The sequence below is a fragment of the Schistocerca nitens genome, chromosome 3, assembly GCF_023898315.1.
Source record: "Schistocerca nitens isolate TAMUIC-IGC-003100 chromosome 3, iqSchNite1.1, whole genome shotgun sequence".
Classification (NCBI taxonomy): Eukaryota; Metazoa; Arthropoda; class Insecta; order Orthoptera; family Acrididae; genus Schistocerca; species Schistocerca nitens.
In genome coordinates this window covers 579671076-579694632 of record NC_064616.1, presented here as the reverse complement: position 1 = coordinate 579694632, position 23557 = coordinate 579671076, and the positions used below count along the sequence as shown (strand labels likewise).

The 23557-nt window shown below is 40.0% G+C and overlaps 1 protein-coding gene across 4 annotated transcripts in view; it reads left to right on the top strand.

The window, feature by feature from the left end:
* The window catches only part of LOC126248490 (dynamin), a 117730-nt gene that overhangs the window by 78173 nt on the left and 16000 nt on the right, over window positions 1-23557 (top strand). For all 4 annotated transcript variants that reach the window (XM_049949517.1, XM_049949521.1, XM_049949519.1 and 1 more), the window contains 2 exons: window positions 6841-7019; window positions 10505-10723. In XM_049949517.1, coding sequence (XP_049805474.1) covers window positions 6841-7019; window positions 10505-10723 — 398 coding nt within the window. The remainder of the gene's footprint in view (window positions 1-6840; window positions 7020-10504; window positions 10724-23557) is intronic.

Sequence of the window (23557 nt, the reverse complement as noted above, 5' to 3'; positions counted from 1 at the left end):
ATTGTCATCCATTTCCAAAACATATTGAATACTTTCAAAGACTTCACTTTGTAAGTGGTGAAGCAGTGCAACCAGAGAGGAATATTCTACTGTGATTCTATCGACAGTCTAGTCTCTCGTTAGAAGAAGTGTTTGTTGCCAAGGTGCTTATGTTGATAAATAAATATATAGACATGAAGAATAAAGATGTAGAATGTTAATACCATTTGTTCTATTTAAAAAGTGTTAAGAGTTTTCACATCAAAAAATTTGGAGGAATTTCTTCAGCATGCCCTCGCAGAAGGAACTACTACTGTGTAGAATGCCATGAAATGCACACATTCTCAAAGTGCCAGAGCAGAGACAAGTGACAAGGACAGAAAAGGAAGTGCAAAGCATCACATGACAAAATGACTGACAAATAGTGCACAGTTGTAAATGGGATATTTTGTGAACCTCTGGTTCTAGGAACTCAGGAGGCAGGTCTTGCTGATTAAAAGGCATTTGTAACATCAGTGAAGGCACAATATCCAACCTAGAAGAAACTTTTGTGGTTAATTCGTGTATTTTGTTTGTAGGCCAGTGGGAAACTGTTTTGTTTTTGCAGGATGTTTTACAAATAACATGAATGATAATTAAGTATTTATGACATAGTGTCTTAATAATATTTTTTACTTTTACTCTCTTTCTCTAACAGTGCGATGTTGGTGATATGTACTGTGTGTGTTGCGTACAACATATATTATTTTCATTGGTGATGGGATGAGAGATTGCTTCATTACTAATTTCATTTTGGTCATATCCCTTTTTCGCTCTTTGTCAACATTTACTTGTTGTCTGACAGTTAATTTCTACCATGCCAAATGAGAGTAAACTCCCCCCCCCCCCTCCCCCCCCCCCCCCCCCCCTCAGAGTGGCTAGTCATCTATCTAGAAACAATTAAGTGAATGTTGTGTACTTTTATTCTGAATACAGAGCTACAACCTAGGGCATCTGAATATATAAAATAGGTAGATCGTGTACCCACTGCTGTTAAATCATTAGCCATGTGAATTTTGGGTTGTGTACTGCTGATGATGATCTGTTTTCGTACGAATGATGAACAGTTAAATCAACACTTCGTTGGTAACAGCCACATAGTTTAGCCTCATGAGGTATGGCATCATCCTTATCAGTGAGATCTGCTATACACAGAAGTAATGACAATGAGCTGACACATGACACAAGACCAAGGCATGACACAAAAATCTTCAGATTCATACTCCACATGGTCACTTCTTACCACGTACTATTCGCATTAGTTGCTATTCACATATCATTCAGCTTCTCCTTCCATTTTGTAAAGTTAGCCAGAGAGCAATAACAACCACCATTCTCCTGGTCTTGTCACTAAATCCAAGTTTTGTTCAAAAAAAAAGGGAATTTTTGGTTTTTGGAAAGAATTTGTTATATTCATCTACATCTATATTAACCCATTAAAAATTGACCCCCAGTAGATATTATAAACTTATGCCAGTGCTTTTTTTCCAATCTTCAAAATACTTGTGGAACTCAGATCTTTACATTAGCTTTAAACTACCTCAGTGATGTATTTGTAATCTCGTCTGTTCTTGTAAATGGTGGCTGTTTATGGGTTTCTTCATTTTTGGGAACAGAAGACATTCATAGAACTGTATCCAGTGAATATGGAGGCCGGGCCATGAGAACAGTATTATTTTTGGTCAAAAATTCACTAACGAGCAACTGAGCAGGTGAATGATCATCGTGCAAAAGTGATGAATTGTTTGGCCAGAAATCTGCTCCCCTGCCCCCCCCCCCTCTCTCTCTCTCTCTCTCTCTCTCTCTCACACACACACACACACACACACACACACACACACACTTGCTTCACAGAAATGGCTTTTAGCTTGTAAGTAGTACACTTATTCATTGTACAACGTCGTGGTGCACTATGCGACTAACATTGTATAACACAGTGGACCATAACCTTCACATTTGACCACACTTCTTGAGCTTTTTCAGCCTTGATGATCTAGAATGCATCCAGTGGGAAGATTTAGTCTTGTGACCAACCACAGGCAGCCTCTTGTGGCTGACCCACACAGCTGCCGTTTGCAGACTACTCTGTGTGCATTGCACTGGTGGTCTGATGCCATGGTGTGTATCCAGATGTTGCGTACAGGGTTGTAGTATCCTCCCCTGTTGGCAAAAGGGTGCTCCATGTGGGCATTGTGGCAACTGATGACGCATCCATGGGTTCTGTGGTGGCTGCCGCATTTGAAGGTGGCAGCAGTGGAAACAGATTCTGGGTCAGAACTGGTGAGTGGGGGTGGAACGATTGCGTCAGCACACAAGCATGGTGGCTGACGTACCCCCGGCCCTCCTCTAAATTACTGTAAGGGAGGGTTGGCGATAAGGGTGCTGGCAGCATCTCATTGTCCAGGTCATCAGTGTGGTTGAACTATGCTGACACTGGAGACACCGGGTAGTTGTGCGGGTGTGCCAGAGATCCTCGTGGTTAAGGACCCAGTGGTGATGGCCCAGCTGGCACCAGAAGCACAGGTGGCAGTGAAGCATCTTAAGGTCAATCAGTATGTGTCAGGGTGCTGGAACCTGAAGGAAAGGCGGGAGACGGCGGAATCCAGAAGTAGGTAGAGACTGCCCCTCTGAAACAGGGATGCTCCACGAGGCCGGAATGGGTGCTGAGGGACGATGCAAAGGCAGTGGCGCTGATGGCCCCATGGCCCTCACCATGGCAGAAGGAAGCAGCTCATCATGATAGGGCATCACCAGCCCCCTCGCTTGTGCCCACCATATAGAGGCGGTGGCTGTGGCAGCTGTGGACCATGGCCAGAATCCAGTTAGTCAGTGGCCGATAACCAGGGCGCAGACCACATAGCGAGGAGCATAATTGCCGCACCGATGGACATTTGTGGGGCAGCGTGAGCAGGTGCAGCAGGGTGCGTTGCTGGTGACCATGGAGCATCTTTTCTGATCCCCCACTGGGGTAAACCTGTAGGAGCTCTAGAAGTGTGTCAAGGTATAGTCCATGGAAGAGTTTGCAACATACTTCTTTATTTGATCCTTGAATGTGTGGACTAGCCATTCCGGGGGTGGAAAGGAGGAGCTGTCATTTGGTGAATGCCTTGACGGGTGCAGATCTAAAATCGGAGATATAAACTATAGACTGTTATCCGTCACAAGCCTATAAGGCAATCCTTCAGTAGAAAATTTTTTGAGAGGGTCTGAACCATAGCTGGGGTTGATGTGGAAGGACAGAGGGAATTGCGAGAAAAACTACTGAAAAAAATTTAGAGGAAGCATAGACAACTAACAACGAGTAAGAATTTAGGAGAAGCATAGACAACTAACGAGTAAGAATTTAGGAATGGTCTCACAAAGTCAATGTGGACGCATTTCCAAGGATGCTACAGTGCTGGCCACAGAGATAATGTTGCCCGCAGTGCTGCCTGTTGCACTGTCACTGAGGGCAGACCATGACAAGATGCACAGCATCCTCATTGCTGCTGGGTCAATAGCTAAGGGAACACAACCATCAAATACTGAAAGATGGTGATAGTGTGTGAAATAGTTACGTAAAGGATCAGAAGCACTGCCTGGAGGCCTGTCTGGCCAACCGTACTGAACGAGGTGAACAACTTGGTGTAAAACCATATCGGCAGCATCAGTAGCTGTAATCCAGGAGCCCATACAAGGATACCCTTCCACTATATGTTGCACCTCAGCATCTAAGTAAATACAGAGATTGTTCTGATCAAAAGTAGGATCCAGCCCCATCAACACCAGGACAGTGCATTGGCGATGGCGTTCTGCATAGTAGGCTAACAATTAATTTATTTTATAGTTGTAGCGAGACAGAAACAAGACCCATTGGGGGAGGGGGGGGGGGGAGGCTTTCTATGTGGTGCTTTGTGTGGCAATTAAGCAGAAGATTAAACAACAAAACTAAGGGCTTGTGGTCCATAATGAGTTCGAAAAATCCGTACCAGAATATGTGAAAGTGCTTGAGGGCATAGATGATAGCAAGTGCTTCCTTCCGACTTGGGAGTAGTGTTGCTGAGTGGAGTATAGCATTTTTGACCGCTAAGCTAGTGGACGTTCATACCCATCTTCGTAGCGATGTACAAAAATGGCCCCAAGGCCATACTGAGAGGTGTCTGTAGCCAAGACCATGCAATGGCTGGAATGGAAGGTAGCCAAACATGGAACAGAATGCAATTTATATTTCAAAAGTGTGAATACGTGCTCACAGGGCGATGTCCACTGCAAAGGAACATCCTTACGAAGCATTTCGTGGAGAGGTTGGGCCAACATGTCCACACCTGGAATGAATTTGTGATAGTAGGCAATTTTCCGTAAAAATGCTAGGGGTTCTTCGATATTGGAAGGGTGAGACACAGCTGTGACACAAGTGACATGACGACGTAAAACGCCTTGCACCATCCCAAGAAACCTCTTACCCCAAATACATAATGGATGGCTGAAAAACGTGTGATATTACCAAGTTGCACTACAACCCCACAGGATGCAAGTCAGGGAACAAGGAGCATAATTAGTGTAAATGCTCTTCCATGGATGCGCCTTACAACGGTGTCATTGATACATTTGATGCACCCCGAAATGACATTGTCAGTTGTGTGCGTGTGGTTTTTTTTTTTTTTTTTTTTTTAAAGGCCCTTGAAAAATTGCATGGGCGATAGCCACACCAAACAGGAGGTGCAGATATTGGTACAAGGAGCCTTTTACAGTTGTGACCCAACAGAACCTGTGAATGGGCTTCAGGTAAATTAGTTTTAGAGAAAAACTGTAAAGTTGCTGCAGAGGAAAAGCTAACCATTTGGTTTTTTTTAACAATCGTGAGGAACATAGACCACTGACTGAACGTAATAGGTTGTTGACCCCCAACAACATCAGCCTGTCCAATTCTGATTTCACCTGATCATGCAGGGCCACTGGGATAGTACATACATGGAAAAAGCACATCTGGGCCATAGGTTTCAGGTTCTTGTGGGCCATAAAGTTAGTGGCACAAACTAACCCACCTGGAAAGAGACTAAAACTCAGAACACAGTGAATCTAACTGCTGGTGAAGGACCTGGTTGGAAACAAGGTGCACTGTATCCACATTGGAAAAACCAAAAGCATTGAAGCATCCAGACCGAATAAATTGTAGGCACTACCAGAAAAATCAAGTAACAAACCACAGATTTATACATCTACATGATTACTCTGCAATTCACATTTAAGTGCTTGGCAGAGGGTTCATCGAACCACAATCATACTATCTCTCTACCATTCCAATCCCGAACAGCGCGTGGGAAAAATGAACACCTAAACCTTTCTGTTCGAGCTCTGATTTCTCTTATTTTATTTTGATGATCATTCCTACCTATGTAGGTTGGGCTCAACAAAATATTTTCGCATTCGGAAGAGAAAGTTGGTGACTGAAATTTCGTAAATAGATCTCGCCGCGACGAAAAAGTCTTTGCTTTAATGACTTCCATCCCAACTCGCATATCACATCTGCCATACTCTCTCCCCTATTGCGTGATAATACAAAATGAGCTGCCCTTTTTTTGCACCCTTTCGATATCCTCCATCAATCCCACCTGGTAAGGATCCCACACCGCGCAGCAATATTCTAACAGATGACGAACGAGTGTAGTGTAAGCTGTCTCTTTAGTGAACTTGTTGCATCTTCTAAGTGTCCTGCCAATGAAACGCAACCTTTGGCTTGCCTTCCCCACAATATTATCTATGTGGTCTTTCCAACTGAAGTTGTTCGTAATTTTAACACCCAGGTACTTAGTTGAATTGACAGCCTTGAGAATTGTACTATTTATTGAGTAATCGAATTCCAACGGCTTTCTTTTGGAACTCATGTGGATCACCTCACACTTTTTGTTGTTTAGCGTCAACTGCAACCTGCCATACCATATAGCAATCTTTTCTACACACAGTGGAACCTGTAAATTGCCCCAAAATTGGTATATGCTGGTTGTTGTAACTCATTAAACATTGAGTAATTGTGAACAAGACTGGAGATCCCAAGTCCGCATAAGTTTGTGTGTTGAGCAGTGTCACAGCTGTACCCATGTCCACGTGTAGTCAAAGCACTTTGTCCATAACTTACAATTCAATAGACAGTTTATTATTCAGAAGCACTGGGGAGACCCAATTAACATCCATGTCCATATCTGTAGGAGAGGACTGGGAATGACACAGATACTATATGTCCTCTTTTCCTACAGTTGCTGCAAGTAGCCCAGTGCTTAGGGCACGTGGCCCTATCATGTTGCATGAAAGAGTATGGGCAAGATGGGAGCATTGTTCACTGCCGCTACTGTGGTTGTTGTTGTTGTTTGGCGTTTGCCACATCACTGTGCAGTGTGGTGTGGAGGACACACTTATACAGCTGTGTGGCACTTGCCCCCAACGATCAGGAACAGGAGCCACAGCAGCAGTTTAGACAGTCAGTTGCTTCTTATGAAGACAATGAAGGTAATTGTCAAAACCTCAAGGTTTTACCCTGAATTGACCCAGCAGGAAGTCGGAGAATGTTTTATACAACTTGTCAAATATGTTAACCAACGCACCAACTAAAAAACTGCATAAAACAGACTTATATACACAATATTACAAAATTCCCATTACTTTTTGAACACACCGCTTATTTGCTTGTCTGTTTAACTATTAACCAATAAATGGAGGTAGCCTTCTCCCCATCTTCCTCAATACCTAGTATTGTGAGGCTGACACTAATTGACCTGACATTGTGTGTGTTTATCTAAGCTCATTAATCATGGTATATTATATTTTCAATCTTTCCTATTTTGGCAGGGACAAATGATGGAAGAGAGTCCTGAAGAGGCTCTTAAGCGGGAAGAGATGCTAAGAATGTATCATGCCTGTAAAGAAGCACTTAGAATTATAGGAGATGTTTCAATGGCAACTGTATCAACACCTGTTCCCCCTCCTGTGAAGAATGACTGGCTTGTTTCTGGCCTGGAAAACCCAAGGTAACATAGGAATGTTTTCTGATGTGAACTGTAAAATATGGAGAAAAAATGTGTGACACTTCAGTGTAGTGTCATAATTTCTAGGAGTTTCAACATTCCCTATTTGCAGGTTGTTGGGCAACCTTGGTAAACATTGATTGCAATGTATAACAAAAAGTCCCTCACGCTTTAGTGTGCGATATGTTTTTCTTTCATAATACATCGGGTTCCTGGATAGTTAATGTAAGAATTATTTTGTGTGTGTGTGTGTGTGTGTGTGTGTGTGTGTGAACAAAGTAGTTAGTGATTAGTGCAGCTTAGATTGATTAGCATTGGAAATATTGTATTACTATAGTAGTGACAGCAAGTAATATTTGAGGAAATTGTTAACAGAAGAAAAATAGATAAACACTCAGAGGGTGAAAAATAAATGAATAAATACAGAATAATACAATAAACAGAAGATTAGAAGTCGTAAATTCCTGTATTATTGATAAAGTGTGCTCAGTATGAATAGTGGCCAGACTGCCATATCTGTGACAGGAATAGCTCAAAATGGGAGTTGAGCTACTCTAAATTAACTGAGAAGAATTCAGCATTTTGGAAGTATCCCTCGTAAGTGAGATGGTACTTATTAAATGTAACCTCAAGTGCATGTTCCAGTCCCTTTGCATGAATGAGTGACAAGCATGAAAGTGGAGAGTTAGAGGAAAATATAGAATTCAATATTAGGCTGTTAAACTAACAGAAGAAAATGTACAAGCATTGGATAAGAAGAAATAGTGTTGTAAGGTACAATATGCATAAGAATCCACTTCAGTAAATGAGGTGCTGGAAGATGCCAGTAATACACAAACCTTAGCAGAAGTAATATGCACCAGGAAAAGTTGGGGTTAGTGGCCTCATGTAGCAATAAATAGGTATTGTGACCCAAATGTAAGAAAGATTTATCAGTATAATGGAAAAGCATTGAGACAAGTTTATTCTCTTCTGTTGTTAACAACTGGCAAGAAAAGAGAATGAATCTACCTACAAGGTAATTCTATAGTTACATACATAAAATTTGTACAATTTACAGTGAAGTATTAAAAAAAAAAAATAGACCTGAATATGACACTGATATGAGTAACTTAAAAGGGAAGCAAAGAAAAACAAGACTGGAATAAGGCTGAAGTTTGTTACACATCTGCTAGTAAATGAAGTATGAAATTTTCATTTAGATGCTAAATAATATTTTTAATGATGTAAAGAGAAAATGGCAGTCACATATCCCTTTTATCAAATAAAACATCAGAAAGCAGCAGTTGACTAAATCTTTGCTGTATACATTCTGTTATGTATTAATTATTGCCTCTCAGGATTTATTGCAAAATGTGTTGGATTTAGTTAGCAGCTAATATCAGAACAACTGACAATTTTGCTTGATAATAAGTGTTAAACTTGGTAGACTATGTTAGTGGCAGAAAATAACTTTCCATAACCAATGATTGTTTACATCTGCGTGAAAACCAGTGTTAAACCTCCTCAATTTTAAAAACAGCCACACAAAAATTTTGCAAAAAAAGATCTTGAAAATGTCTGACATGACCAAAGCATTGGAAAAATGCACTAATAATGACTTCACTCCTTCACACAGGAGCAGTATGTAGACATAAAACATGTATTAAAAATAACTAGCTGACACAACAGCAACATGATAGAGTGCAAGTGTTACCCAGGAAACAAAGTATCAAATAACTTATGTTAAGTGTGAATAGATTGAAGGATTTGCAGCAGCGCACAGCCAATTTTCTTGAAAGTCCCTGAATTATCGTAATTACACTTAAGGGTTTTGACACAGATATCTTGATAGAAAATGAAATGTCGGGTAGACCGTTCGCCTGGTGCAGGTCTTTCGAGTTGACGCCACTGCGGCGACCTGCACGTCGATGGGGATGAAATGATGATGATTAGGACAACACAACACCCAGTCCGTGAGCGGAGAAAATCTCCGACCCAGCCGGGAATCGAACCCGGGACCTTAGGATTGACATTCTGTCACGCTGACCACTCAGCTACCGGGGCCGGACCTTGATAGAATTATCATCTTTCAAAGTAGTAGTAAACAGGATGGGCTCCTAATTGTATCAGTGAAGATGTAACTTTTCCTGATACAATATATAAGTTGATGAGCCAGAGCATCATGACCAGCACACATCACAAGATTGAACACTACCTGACGCTTTGTGGGCCTGTAATGCTATAAGGAAAGCATACAAGTGCGGCAGAAACAAATAGTGAATCATTCTACTGGCTGCAGATTGGGAAATAGATTGACATAAATGACTTACATGTAGGGTAGATTGTTATGCCCCAGTGCCTGGGAAAAAGTATCTCAGAAACTGCAAAGCTGTTTGTGTGTTACTGTCATGTGCATCTTGAGAAACCGGTGAAAAGACTGTGAAACCACGACTAGGTGAAAGGTGTCTGACATTTGCGCCTCATCACAAAACATGGAGGTAGGAGACTTGCCCACTCTGTAAAGCAGGATAAGCAGTGATCTGTTATAGGTCTGGAGACAGAGTTCATTGCTGGTGCAGGCACAAGTTTAGCAGAGAACAACATTCAGTGCACATTGTTGAACATGAGTGTCTGTAGCAGATGACTTCCCAAGTTGACTCATTGACATCATCAGTTAAGATTGCAGGAACACAGGACCATAAATATAGATCTGTGGATCAATAGAAATGTGTCCTTTGGCCAGATGAATAATGTGCAGTAGGTGACATTCAGATGAGCTTCTGTGGCACATGTAGCAATCAAAGGCACCCTGGCAGCTGTGAACTACGCAGACATTCTGGATCATATGTGCCCCTTCATGCTCAGTGTGTTCCCTGGTGGCAGTGACTTTTCCAGCAGCATAACTGTTAATGTCACAAGGCCAGAATAATGCTACAGTAGTTTGAGAAATGTGAAAGTGAATTCAGTTTGTTGCCTTGGCAGCCATATTCATCTGAGCTGAAACCAATTGAACACAAAAACCACTAGCCCATAATGTACAAAAATTGCATCACCTGCATGTAAATATGTGGCACCACATACTTCCAGAAACCTACTGAGGACTTGTAAAATCGATGCCATGCAGAAGTGCTGCTGGATTGCATTTCAAGCAGAAGCAATATTAAGCAGATGGCCATAATGTCGTGGCTTATCAGTAGTCTGAATCTGAAAAGCAGATGAATGTTTCTAATCATAAAAATTTGATCTATGCATTTGTCTTAAATCTGTGATGTTAATACTGTGGTGTGGGAGATACTCCAGAGTTATATTAAATGATAAACTATCATAATATTAGAACACTGGTGCATTGTGTGATCCCCAGTTGAGGGGAAAATAGTATCATTTCCCAAATTTATCATCTGGGAATATCATATATCACATACTGAAAATAATGCAGCCAACTGTTGGAAAGGACATGCATTCACATTTTTTATTTCTTTTTTATTTGTTTTGTTTTCGATATGCAGACTGTCACCACCTTCTCCTGGTGGTCCTAGGAGGACTCCAATGCAGCCAACTCCTGCTGTTGGCTCAAGGGCTCCACCGCCGCCACCAGCAACAAGCAGGCCAGCTCCGAATATCCCTAACAGGCCAGGTCCAGATGCTGCACAGGGGCAGCGTGCTCCCCCATCACTGCCTGGAAGACCTCAGTCTGGAGCTGGTCTTCCACCACCACTTATTCCTTCGTGAGTACACACAGTTTGGAAGTTCTGATGATAACTTTATTGTTAGTTTTTTGAGCTCATGTCTTCTGTTTTTGTATTAGCTTCCCCTTAACAAATAAATTTGACTCTTTCTCACATTTTTACTGGTGGATAACAATCAGTATTAGGAAGGTTTGGTATTTGCGGTTCTGCATGTATTTAATGATATAGTGAGTAGGTTTCTGCTGTGTAAATAAACTTCACATTTCTAAGTCTACATTGCGTGTGCACTAAAAAACAACCTGTAAATGTTGGTGGTCAAACTACTACTACTACTACTACTATTACTATTACTATTACTATTACTATTGTACTAATGATAAAACAAAAATTACGCTAGTACTGCTGTGGGGGAGGTGGGGTTAGTCTCGAGACTTAAGTGGTTTTATGAAACTGGCAGAGTGGACAAGAACACAGCGGTGAAAAATTTTGATATTATAATAACAGTAGTATGATGAGACATTTTACCACATAAATGTCTGATGGAAAAACAGCTAATAAAGCAAACAAACGTGGTACTAATGGTAACTTGAGTTATCAAACTTGCTTTCTCCACCAGAATGCGCTAGAGTAATTCCCTCTATTCCCTACTCCCACCAAGGCACACATGAACTCTGTGCCCAAAATTACACACACACACACACACACACACACACACACACACACACACACACACACACCTCTCTCTCTCTCTCTCTCTCTCTCTCTCTCTCTCTCTCTCTCTCTCTCCCCCCCTCCCTCCCTCCCTCCCTCCCTCCCTCCCTCCCTCCCTCCCCCCCCTCCCCTCTCCCCCCCCCAGAATGGAGGAATAGGTTTCGGATGTGGGTGATAGTGTTTGACAGATGACAGGATGGAGGACAATGGTTAAGAAGTATGAAGCTGTTGACTAAGGAAGAAAAGGAAGAGTGTATTCAGAAGATTGCCTACCTCACAAATAGACAAATTATGGGAGGAAAAGTTTGTTGGACAAATGGATGTGTTTGCAGAGAGTGTTCCTACTTGCACCATTAAGAGAAAATGGTTGTGGAGCAGATGTTGAGATTGACACCATTGTGTAGTGTAGCATGCTCTGTAATTTGGTGATAAAGTTTGCCCTTCCAATTTCTTGAATTTACTTACCGTCTGATAAGTTTGTTTATTTGGGTCAGTATTGGATTATAAGATGTTGGGCAGATATTTTTGGCAAGTCTTGTACATGTATCTTCTACAATGGTACGATCCATGTAGCAATAGTTGAGAAAGGTTCAGTGTTAATTTCTTATATTTATTTTAGTTATAGATTACAAATTATGCAATAATGATGGCAAAAAGTATAATTATCCTTAAAAAAAGTGCAAAGTGCGTTCTTGAAACATTCACATGTAATTGACTTTTCTATTGAAAAATTAAAGTGCTGAGCTGAACACTTATTTAGCCAGGTAACCCATAAAATGTTCATTGCACAGCAGTATAATTTATAATTGTGCTTGTCAGAAATATTCAGTTGATGCAATGTAAGCTGTGCACTTAGGATCCTGCCTAATCATCCGCAGTAAAAGAAAAAGCAAAAAAAAAACTTTTTACGGTACATGTTGGAGCGAAAGCTTAGCTTTTGTTGTCGCTGTACCCTGTGTATAGTAATTTAAACCATTAACTTTTCCTGTTTGTGTGTTTGTGCTACTTAACAATGACTGGTTGACTACATCACACATCCTGCCCTGAATATCTGCTGTCATTGGCTGGTGAGGTTTACAGCTCCAAGAGAAAGTATATTATCATTTAACATGGAAAGAATGTGCTATCACTAGGGGTATAGTGTATTTTTACCTAGGAAAAAGTGTATTTTTTGCCAGTAAATCCAGGAAAAAGTCTGGGAACTCTTTCTTTTGCCACATATGCACCCTGTATATGAATGCTATGGCAATACCTTTAGCGTATTGTGAGAAATATTTATTCTCATTGCAGATGTGGTGTTCACATGTGACATGGTTGTAGAGGAGAGAGTTATTGTGTGGCAAGGGTGGTTTCTCATCCTTAGAGAGGTGGTAGGCACCTAGAGAGAGAGTTCATTGTGCAGAATAGAACTGTGTGAAACAAAAATTAGATGTTCCATAGAAATCAGGAAGGTGAATGTTAACACTAAGTCTGTGTCATGATGATGTCAGTGAGTTTGAATTGCATTGAGGAGTTTTAGGATTAGGAATTACTAGCAAGAATTACACCCTGCATTGTGATCAGGATTTATTAGCGAGTATTACTCCTGATAGAGTATGAACAAGTTAATATTAGGAATGTGTATAGTTGTCTATTGCTTTACCATAGATTTGTATGTAGTGAACTCTCCAGTGGAAAAAATAGTAATTGGTGATGCAGTTGATCGTGTTAATGAAGAAAGCCACAATAGGATCCAGTACACAGAGCATTACAAAATGTAGTGTTAAATGTCAGTGAGGTCATTGCTGTGGTGATGGATACACTGAGGTGATAAGTAATGGGATAGCAATATGCACGTATATTCAGATGGCTCTAGTTTCGTGCACACAAGTTATAAAAGGGCAGTGTATTGGCGAAGCTGTCATTTGGACCCAGGTGATCCATGTGAAAAGGTTTCCGACATGAGAATGGTCGCATGACGGGTATTAACAAATGCTGAATGCAGAATGGCAGTTTGAGCTAGACACATGGGACATTCCATTTTGGAAATCATTGGGGATTCAGTAATCAAAGATCCACATTGTAAAGAGCATGCAGAGAATACCAACTTTCAGGCATTTCCTCTCACTATGTGCAGTTCAGTGGCGAACAGTCTCCACTAAACAACAAGCAACACTACATGAAATACCCACATATGCCAAATGTACCTGTTAGGACAGTGCATTGAAATTTGGTGTTAATGGGCTGCGGCAGTAGACGACCAATGTGAGAGACTTTGCTAACGGCACAACATGCCTGCAGCATCTCTCCTGGGCTCGTGACCGTATTGGTTGGACCCTAGGTGACTGGAAAACCATGGCCTGGTCAGATGAGTCCCAATTTCAGTTGGTGAGACCTGGCGGTAGTTTTAGAGTGTAGTGCAGACCCCATGAAGCCATGGACCCAAGTTGTCAACAAGACACTGTGCAAGCTGTTGGTGGCTACATAATGGTTTGGGCTGTGTTGACATAGAATGGACCGAGGCCTCTGGTCCAACTGAACTGATCCTTGACTGGAAATGGTAATGTTCAGCTACTTCGAGACCATTTTCAGCCAAGCAACAATGAAATTTTTTGTAGATGAGGATGTGCCATGTCAGTGGGCCACAGTTTTTCACGGCTGGTTCGAAGAACATTCTAGTCAATTTGAGTGAATAATTTGGCCAACCAAATTGCCTGTCATGAATCTTGTCGAACATTTATGGTGCATTATTGTTATGTCAGTGTATGCACAACATCCTCCACCGGCAACACTTCCGCAGTTATGGATGGCTATAGGGGCAGCATGGCTCAGTATTTCTGCAGGGGACTTCCAACGACTTGAGTCCATGCTATGTCAAGTTGCTTCACCACACTGGGCAAAAGGAGATCCAACATGATATTGGGAGGTGTCCCATTACTTTTGTCACCTCTGTGTAGTGGTGGAACCAACTGCGTCCTGTGGAGAGCCTGTTGTTGATAGCAAAAAGAACTATATAAAGGTATTTAAGGGAGTGATGGTATGTATAATAACGGAAGGTAGGTTATATGTGGTCAGCGGGCTGCAAATTCTGGACTAAAACAGTAGGGAATGCATAGAGAGTGTTACAGGTGGTTGAGTTTGGATTGAGGAAGCATTTGGAGGCCAGGGGACATGGTAAGGAAAACTAATTCAGGTGAAAGGTTTTAAAATTGGCATAAGTAGTTTAAGTAGATGGTGGAAGTCATACTAGACTCAGGAAATGGGATCATTGAGCAAGGTTTGTATAAGGATGTTTGGTATAATGGGGGCAGACCTACTGTCAGGCACTCACTGCTAACTATGAAAGTGGTAGTCCACATGGGGAGTGGATATGTTTTCAAGCTGCAGATGTCTTTCAGCAGTTGGGAGACTGGTGCCTCCAATAAAGTACTTACAGATTATCAAGATGGCAAGCTTGGCCTAATCAGATATAAGCCGGATGGTAGGGAGGAAGGAAACCTAATCCACAATGAGGATTTTAGCACCACTCTTTTGATTGTCTAAACTACTTTGCCACACCACTTAATTGGAGGTAATTGTAAGTGAGGAGTCTGAGGGATGTCATTAGAGGCTTGTTTTGTGGGTTTGGGTAGGGTGATATTAGGATGGGAAGAACCAGATTGTGCTGTCTTTAAGGTACTGGACTCTGATTTGGGGAATAGGCCTCAAGTCATTAAACCATGCTGATTTGGGTTTTCCATGGTTTCCCAAAATTGCTTGTCAAATGATGTGATGGTTCTTTTGAAAATTATAAAGGTGATATCCATCCCCCCATTCTTATCCTGACAAAAAATGTGTTCCATCTTTGACAATTTTAGGACATTAGGTACTCTGCCTACACAGTAAGTTGAAACTGCTGATTTGGTGAGTCAAGGTAGGATGTCAGCTTTCAGTTGGTTCTGGCTAGTAGTGTTGTTGCATAGAAACATTTTTGTTGCACAGAGTAGGCAAAGAAAATAGATCTTGGAGAAACTCAACATAGTGAGGCTGGAGGTAAAGTCATTGGATTGAAACTTCTGCGAGATGTAAGGTCGAAGTGGCTGTATGGCAAGTTCTGGATTAGACAGGGAGCAGAGAGGCTGGTTATTGGAGGTGCGCCAAATTTTCAGACGGTTTTGAGTATGCTCCTACAGTTATTAGAGGGTAATGGCTTTGATCTAGGAGCATGAGGCCTGTGTGACAAGAATCATTATTGGGACATGAAAGTTTTGTGTGTATGGCATTGAGGATGGTTGGGGCATGGAGAGGTTCCAATGTATTGCACAGTATTTCAGAAACTATGTGGAGTATTGTGTTGGGTGGGAGCAGCAAGGATCTATGTTCAGATTCAGTAGGGAACATGCTTTGTTGATGAGAAAAGACAGAAAAAAGTTTATGGCTGAGTAATGGAATATTAAATTGACAAACAGTGGCATTTAGTTACATAGAATTGGTATTGGCAGTAAAATTATGAAAAATTAAAAAAGTAACCTTGTTGTCCTCACTTGCTTTCTCTCTCCCACATTAACACTATACTTTGGTGGCTATGGTTAAACATTATTTCCTTACTTATGCACTGCTTAATGCCTCTATTGTGTGGCACTATGTTGAAGACAGATGGTGTCACATGCGTTTTAAGTTCGGGTCCTCCTCCTCAAAGCAGCAGCGTGTTGGTGATGCAACAGGATGGTGGTGGTGGTGGTGGTGGTGGTGGTGGTGGTGGTGGTGTGATAATACAGAATTAAGTATGGTAGCTGCATGAAAAGTTCATAATTTTAATGAATACATATGTGTGCTTCAGGATCTCTGAACATTTAATGTGTAACGACTGGTCATTACGGTGGTGGTATGTATTGGGGAGTGTAGTAATCACATAGGTGATGTGGATCTCAATTGCCATAAAATTTGTAATAGTAAATAAAAATATATCGGATATGACAAAACTAAGAACCACACAAATTTAGTCCACATTTCTCCCAATCCGTTTGGGAATCATCGTAATTAAAACTGTTTCTGTATTATTGATAGATTGTTCGTGAAACCAAAATAAAAATTGTTAAAACATATATTTTAGTTTTAATCAGTTTTGCATTGTACAGCTGTGTATAGCAATGATGAAAATATTATCATTTTAGTGTTGTTGTTGATTAGCATTCTCCTCAGTCACATGCGATTCATCCATGCAGCATCAGTGGTATTGAATTGTTGTTGTTGTTAAAAATTGGTGCATGTTTTTTATACTTTCTTGGTAGTATACACTACAGTTCATTTCCTGAGAACAGTATTTGTCTGTTTAATTTTACTTGTACCAACATAAGAATGATTATTTCCTCTTAATGCATAGTAATACATTTCCATTACCTATTCCTTCATGACAGTGTTTAGAGGTAAACCATTGCCATTTTTCCTGTTGTGTATGGATAAACCACTGAATGTCTTACAAAGTCTTCATTCCAATTCAGTGCAGATTACTACTATTAGAATGATCCATTCTGTAACAAAATGAATGAATACAATGTGTTTCACCATATTTTCGTATTTATGAAAGTACCGTTTGAAAGTAGACATCTGAGGTTCGCTGAATGTATTAAGACAGAAGTGTGAAGATAATCTACAGCCTGCAACCTGCAGTGTAGAGAATTACTTTCATTTGGTGAATTTAAAGGCTTAATATCTCATCATAAAGTACAAATCCCCCAAGTATTCTAGATTTTTTCTTTCTTCTGAGTAATTGTACTGAAATATCTTGGGGCATGTATACCTTCATCAATCACTGTGATAGTTACATTACTCAAGAAGTTTTAATGCAAAAACCTGCAGCTCCATCACTGAAATGGTAAATCAGGGAGTAAATTAACATTTGTTTGAGTTGGAATACAAAACTTCGAAGTACATTGTAAAAAGGTAATTCGTTGAATTGTCATTACTTCTGGAGTTTAGTCATTTCATTGAAGTATTTTTTAAACATGTAAAAGTACGTTAATAATGTTACCATTGGTCTCGAGTACTGTAAGAATATTTCTCATCAGATCGGTGTATGTGCTAGGTAGAATTAATACACAAGGTAGCGTTCATTTTAAGAGTGACAGTATGAGAACATCAAGAACATACTCGTCTAGCACCAGTAGTAGACAAGTTGTACATCATGGGAATGTTGTGTTAAAGTTCCAAGAGCTAAAAGAGACAAACATGTCACTTCCTTCGACAGAGAGATTTATCCGATCTTCTTGCATATTGTTGTGAATCGAAGGAGGAAAGGGTGGGGGTGGGGGGGGGGGAGGAGAATGATAGTGGTGTATGAAGCACCCTCCACAACGCACCATCAGGTGACTTATATAATAGAGAAGTGAGTGTAGAACATAGTATTTGAAATTATGTGCACAGAACTATGAGTACCTATTAACCATGGTGAAACCAACAGTCTTGGTTGTGGAACTGATTTTATTGCTTTACGTATTCGTTAGAGTAACAGAACATGTTTAGTGTAGTCATGTGGGTGTCTTAGGCTAATTGCTGTATTCCATAGTCAAAATCTGCTATTTGGTAAACTTCTCCGGATAGAGAATTGCATATCTTTTTATGGTGCATCACATCTAAACGGTGTCCCATTGTTATAAGCCACATCTAACTGCTAAAAGTCTAATCTTGTCTTCACAGTATGCAGCTGCAACAAAGCAGTTTTAAGGTTGTGTTTCCAATACTTTGAGTTGCACCTTTGGCAAGTTTTGTGTTTGTGAAAAATGTAAAGATGTAGTGTGGTTTAGGTTTTGTGTTACACCTAGGTCCATCCTTATATGACTGGGCGATTTGGGAAGACAAAGGTATACCATTTCAAAAGAGCAGAAACCTAAGAGGCAATGTAAAATTCAAGTCAATTTTTTATGTTATGTATCAAAAGTTCACTCTTCGCCAGGGAAGATAGCGTGTGTCATCGATAAAAAGTCAAGTAATTGTGGAAACATCAGTACAGGTTTAAAATGTGAAGAGTGTACATAAAAATTATGATCAGATATGGCTTGGAAATGAATTGGACGATTTCTGTTAGAACATTGAACATAAATGACTTTGGTGATAGCACTGAGAGCATGAAAGTCTCCTGATCATTTGTAAGTAATTGAATGTTAACTACAAGGATCTGCTGTAAAGTAATGCCTTCAATTTTTCTGTCTAAAAACTCGTGAAGCTTTTTAAATAAAACAAACATTATTAACTTTCCTCATCATTATCGGTCATGTCTACATATTTATTTGTCAACATAGTCACCCTGGTGACAAACACATTTCTTCCAACGAGAGACTAGTTTGTTGCTACTGTATCTGTAGAATGTTTGACTTTATTGATGGAGCTACAACCTCACTTCTGCTTACACTGCTTCATCACTATCAAAGTGAAGTTCTTGAAGGCGTGCTTTCCATTTTGGAAACAGATGAAAATCGGATGTCTCACATGTTGAGATTAGTACCACCATTTCTTTCAGTAAGAGCATAAACAACCAAATGTTTCAGGCTACTGATGTCAATAGAATGATCACCATGTATAGCTTTCATTCTTCTATTGATTTCAGTTGCGGGCAGAAACTCAATTACAGCATGCTGTTTCTCATGCACTGATAGTTACATTACACACTGCCATGTTACACACTAAAATTCGGAACCCTGAGGGTTGCAACTTGTGTCAACAAAACAGGAAAGTTGACTGAGTAAATATACAACATGTCATACCTCAACCAATACTGAGAACAAAATAAAAAGTTTGGGGACATTACTTTTCAGCATACATGTTCTTGTATTTGTTGAGTGACACCATTAAACATATACTGCTCAGATAGAAATTCGGTTCAATCATATCATAACAGGTTGTTTCACTGTTTATGTGAACTACCACCCATGTAAATGGGTAGAAGAGGAATCTTTTGTGACAGCAAAGCAACTAAAGTCTCAACTCTTCAATGCAGCTTCCATACTTGTTTGGTCCAGTGCCTATGCGGGTTATAAGGACTGGGGAAGGAAAAAAAAGCAAAGGAAGGAAAGTTCGTGTGTGTAGAAAACTTGGTAAAAGCAAGTAGACGACTGAGTAGTTCATTCTCCTCATTCATTTCTGATGATGAAACTATGTAGGGGCATTGCCCTAAATTCAGATTTAGTATTCTGTATGTGCTAGATGCGTTGGTATCGATCAGTTTCATGAAAACAAAGCAACTGTGAAAAGATGACACATTGAGTTACAGACAGGCGCAATGAAAAGACAAACACTGAGCTTTCATCCAAAGGTGTCTTCAGGAAAGAAAGGGGGAAACACACACACACACACACACACACACACACACACACACAGAGAGAGAGAGAGAGAGAGAGAGAGAAGCAGGCACACTTCATGCACATGTGACTGCTATCTCCAGCTGCTTTGGCCCAGCTTGGTCCTTTCATAATTGTTAATATTCTGACTTGGACTTTCCATTGTTTGATTTCAATTGTGAAGAGTTGTGTAAAACCTCAAACACAGGAAAATGGTCAGTATTTTTCAGATTGGAGCGTTTTAGATTGTAATTTTAATTTTGGTCTGAGAACATGAGACTTGGCTTTTCATTTTTTTTCCTCTTCCCAGACACTCTTCATTCTGTCACAGCTTTTCTTTCTCCCCTCCTAGGAAATGTGAGGTATGGACCGTCTTTTAACTGTTTTCTTTGTGCTTAAAAATACCTGATTTCAAAGTCGTTCCCTTTTTTCTCCAAGGTGTATTCCATTTCTTCCATCCTGCTGCAGAGCAACTTCCCAGCTTTTCGTTATTTTCTCCTGGGTGATATTGGGGAGTATTTGGGATAATCTGTATCTTTGCCTGACCTCTGTCTATTTCAAAGTACTCAGATTTCTCCAAAAAACTTAACTTTTGAGACGGTGTCAGTTAGGTTTCTATCAATTCCGAATTCCTCTAAAACCCTAAATAAAGTTTGTCAATTGAGTCTGATGCTTTTTTAAAGTTGACATAAATTACTACTGTCTTTATTGCTATCAAGCAGCATGCTTCTACATGGAAGCACAGCGAATGATGTAAAGTGAAACTGATTTCTTCACAACTACATTTGCCATCAGCTCATTGTGGCTGTATCAGTGATAGTGTAATTTCATATTGGAGCTACACCATCAATTAATCTTTATTCTGCTAGACAAGCTGCTTCAAGGGCAGAGTTAATCTGGTGTTTCAAACTGATTGGAGGGAACTTTGCTGTTCAGCGAGCTTGTGAAGATGTCAAACAAACTTTTGAGGCAATGTTTCCTGGAAGTGTTCCTTCAGAGTTCACCCTTTCAAGGAAAGGTGTTCAGTACGTGATGCCAATCTTTATTTTTGAAAAGCAGTTGGTGGATGATATTGGAGCAGCACATTTCTCTCTTAAGTTTCAATGAAACTGTGAACACAGCTTCAAACTATAATTGAATTACTGGGTCTGATTCTAAACAAATGATGAGGACAAGACATCTAGAGACTTTCTTCATTGGTAAAGCCGCCATTGTTAGTGATATTTATTCCAAGTTAAATGAAGCGATGGATAAGCTTCCTCATTGAAAGCAATTGATGATGGATCCAATGTTTACAAAACTGTGAATCATCTGAAGAGTAAGTCTTTGATCCTGTTAGGAAAAAAAAGTTGATTGATGTTGGCACATGTAACATACACCTCATCCATAATGCATTCCAAAAAGGGTTAAAAGATTTTGTTGAAAACGCTTCAGACATGATCTCGTTTCTCCAATTTTCTCTATGGCCAAACATCTCATTAGGAAGATGTTGAAAAATACAATAGGATATGAAACATGTAGGTTATCCTATTTTGAAACACATTTCCTCTAGTTAGGAGACAATCACACCAGCTGGTGAGAGTCTTTTTACAACATTGGTCAACTGTTGAAAAAATGCTTTCTTCAATTCATACTCCAGCACAAAAGCAAGTTAAGTTCTTTGAAATACAAGAATATTGTTAATCTGTTATAAGACAAAACAATCAAAGCAGAAATTATGCTCCCTCATCCAAGTGCTCATACTTGAAATATTCACTGGTTTCTTCCAGAAAGAGATCCTTTAATGCATCTAACATATAAATAGCTGATAAATCTCATCAGAGTACTCGTGAATTGATTTTGTGTTAGTGATGCTCCACTGAGTCTGGAAGCATTTTGTAATAAGTATTACTTGTTGTTGAAAAACATATGTTTGACAATAGAGAAAGTGAATATATCAAGAAGCTAACCACATAAGAAAGATGCTATATTTCCATGTAAGCTAGAAAGCACTGTGTGTGTGCGTGCTTGTACACATACATTAGAAAAGTCCTCTTTGGTTAAACCTGTGTTGTGGTATCTTTGATGTTTGGATCCTGCAAAGAAATTAAGACAAGGATCATACAAAAGCATAGTGAAATAGGTGCAGTTCTTCCAGTTTAGTACAGTGAACATGCACTAGTTGATGAATGGAAACTATTGGTGGTAGAAGAAGAAAAATCACTTAATGACAAGAACCCAGTGGACATGTATTGAGTCAGTTTTTTGAGAAGATTTATATACCTCTGAAGAAAAGAAATACCCTACCATTAAAATAATTGTGAAGGATGCACTTGCACTTTTGCGTGGCAATACAGGTCTAAAAATGGGATTCTCATTGTCAGGGAACATTTTGAATGAAGGCAGTGTAAATGTGTGTAAAATAAATGGATGTTGGATTCTCATTTAACTGTAAGAGATGCTGTAGTGAATGCACTCTGAAGTGCCAGAGAAACTGATATAGGCATGTGTATTCAAATACAGAGATATGTTAACAGGCAGAATACAGGGCTGTGGTCATAGCCTATATGACAACAAGTGTCTGACACAGATGTTAGATTAGCTACTGCTGCTACAATGGCAGGCTATCAAGATTTAAGTCAGTTTGAACATGGTGCTATAGTCGGCGCACAAGCAATGGGACACAGCATCTCCAAGGTAACAATAAAGTGGGGATTTTCCTGAACAACCATTCCAAGAGTGTACTGTGGATATCAGGAATCCAGTAAAACATCACCTCTCGGACATTGCTGCGGCCAGAAAAGGATACTGCAAGAACAGGACCAATGACAACTGAAGAGGATTGTTCAGTGTGGCAGAAGTGCAACCCTTCCACAAATTGCTGCAGATTTCAGTGTTGGGCCATCAACAAGTGTCAGTGTGCAAGCCATTCAATGAAACATAATCGATATGAGCTTTCGGAGCCAAAGCCCCAGTCGTGTATCCTTGATGACCGCATGATACAAAGCTTTACACCTCACTTGGGCTTGTCAACACCGACATTGGACTGTTGGTGACTGGAAACATGTTGCCTGGTTGGATGAGTCTCATTCCATATTGTGATTCTGTTCTCTGAAAGGGATGTGAAATTGTTCTATAGAACTGTAGAGCTATATTTTTCATGGCAGTAGGCTACAGACTTAGAGTACACTTTATGCTTCTATATAATAAATTTCCTTAATCAACTTGCCTTCTAAAACATTCACATACTTTTGAGGCAATTATTGTATTGAATGCAGATTACTCTCCTCATTCATAAAGCAATGTGCAGTGATGTCAGTTATAGAAACAGAGCTCAGGGAAAACTGGTGATCATAAGTTGTCAAAACTTTACATTTTTTCGATGCATTTAGACATTTGATCAGCTTAGATATGTATATACATTTGATAAATTTGTTAAGAACTGGCCATGCACTTCACAAATTAAGCCCTTTCACAAGTTTTGTTATCTTAGAAAAATTTTAAATTGATTTGTTATTAAATTTTGCATGTCATTGCAAATCTAATACTTCAGGCAGAATACAGCAGTAAATAAATACTTGTATGAAGATTCGAGGTAGATCTTGTAGAATGCTACTTAGTCCACAGTCATGGTTGAGCGGTCCGTGTGTGCGACTGCCTCATGAAAGTTGTGGTTTCAGTCCTCTGTCGAGGAATTTTTATTGATAGGAGAACTGGTATGGAATCCACTTAGAGTTGGAAGGACAAACAAGGAGCTACTTGAAAAAAAGAGTGTTTCCAGTTTGGAAAGCCAGTGTAGTTGTCAAGTAGAGTGATGCCCTCCATTACTACAATCCATAGCTGTCTTAGAGCAGAGGATCAAATAATGATAAACTGGAACCATGCAGTCAAG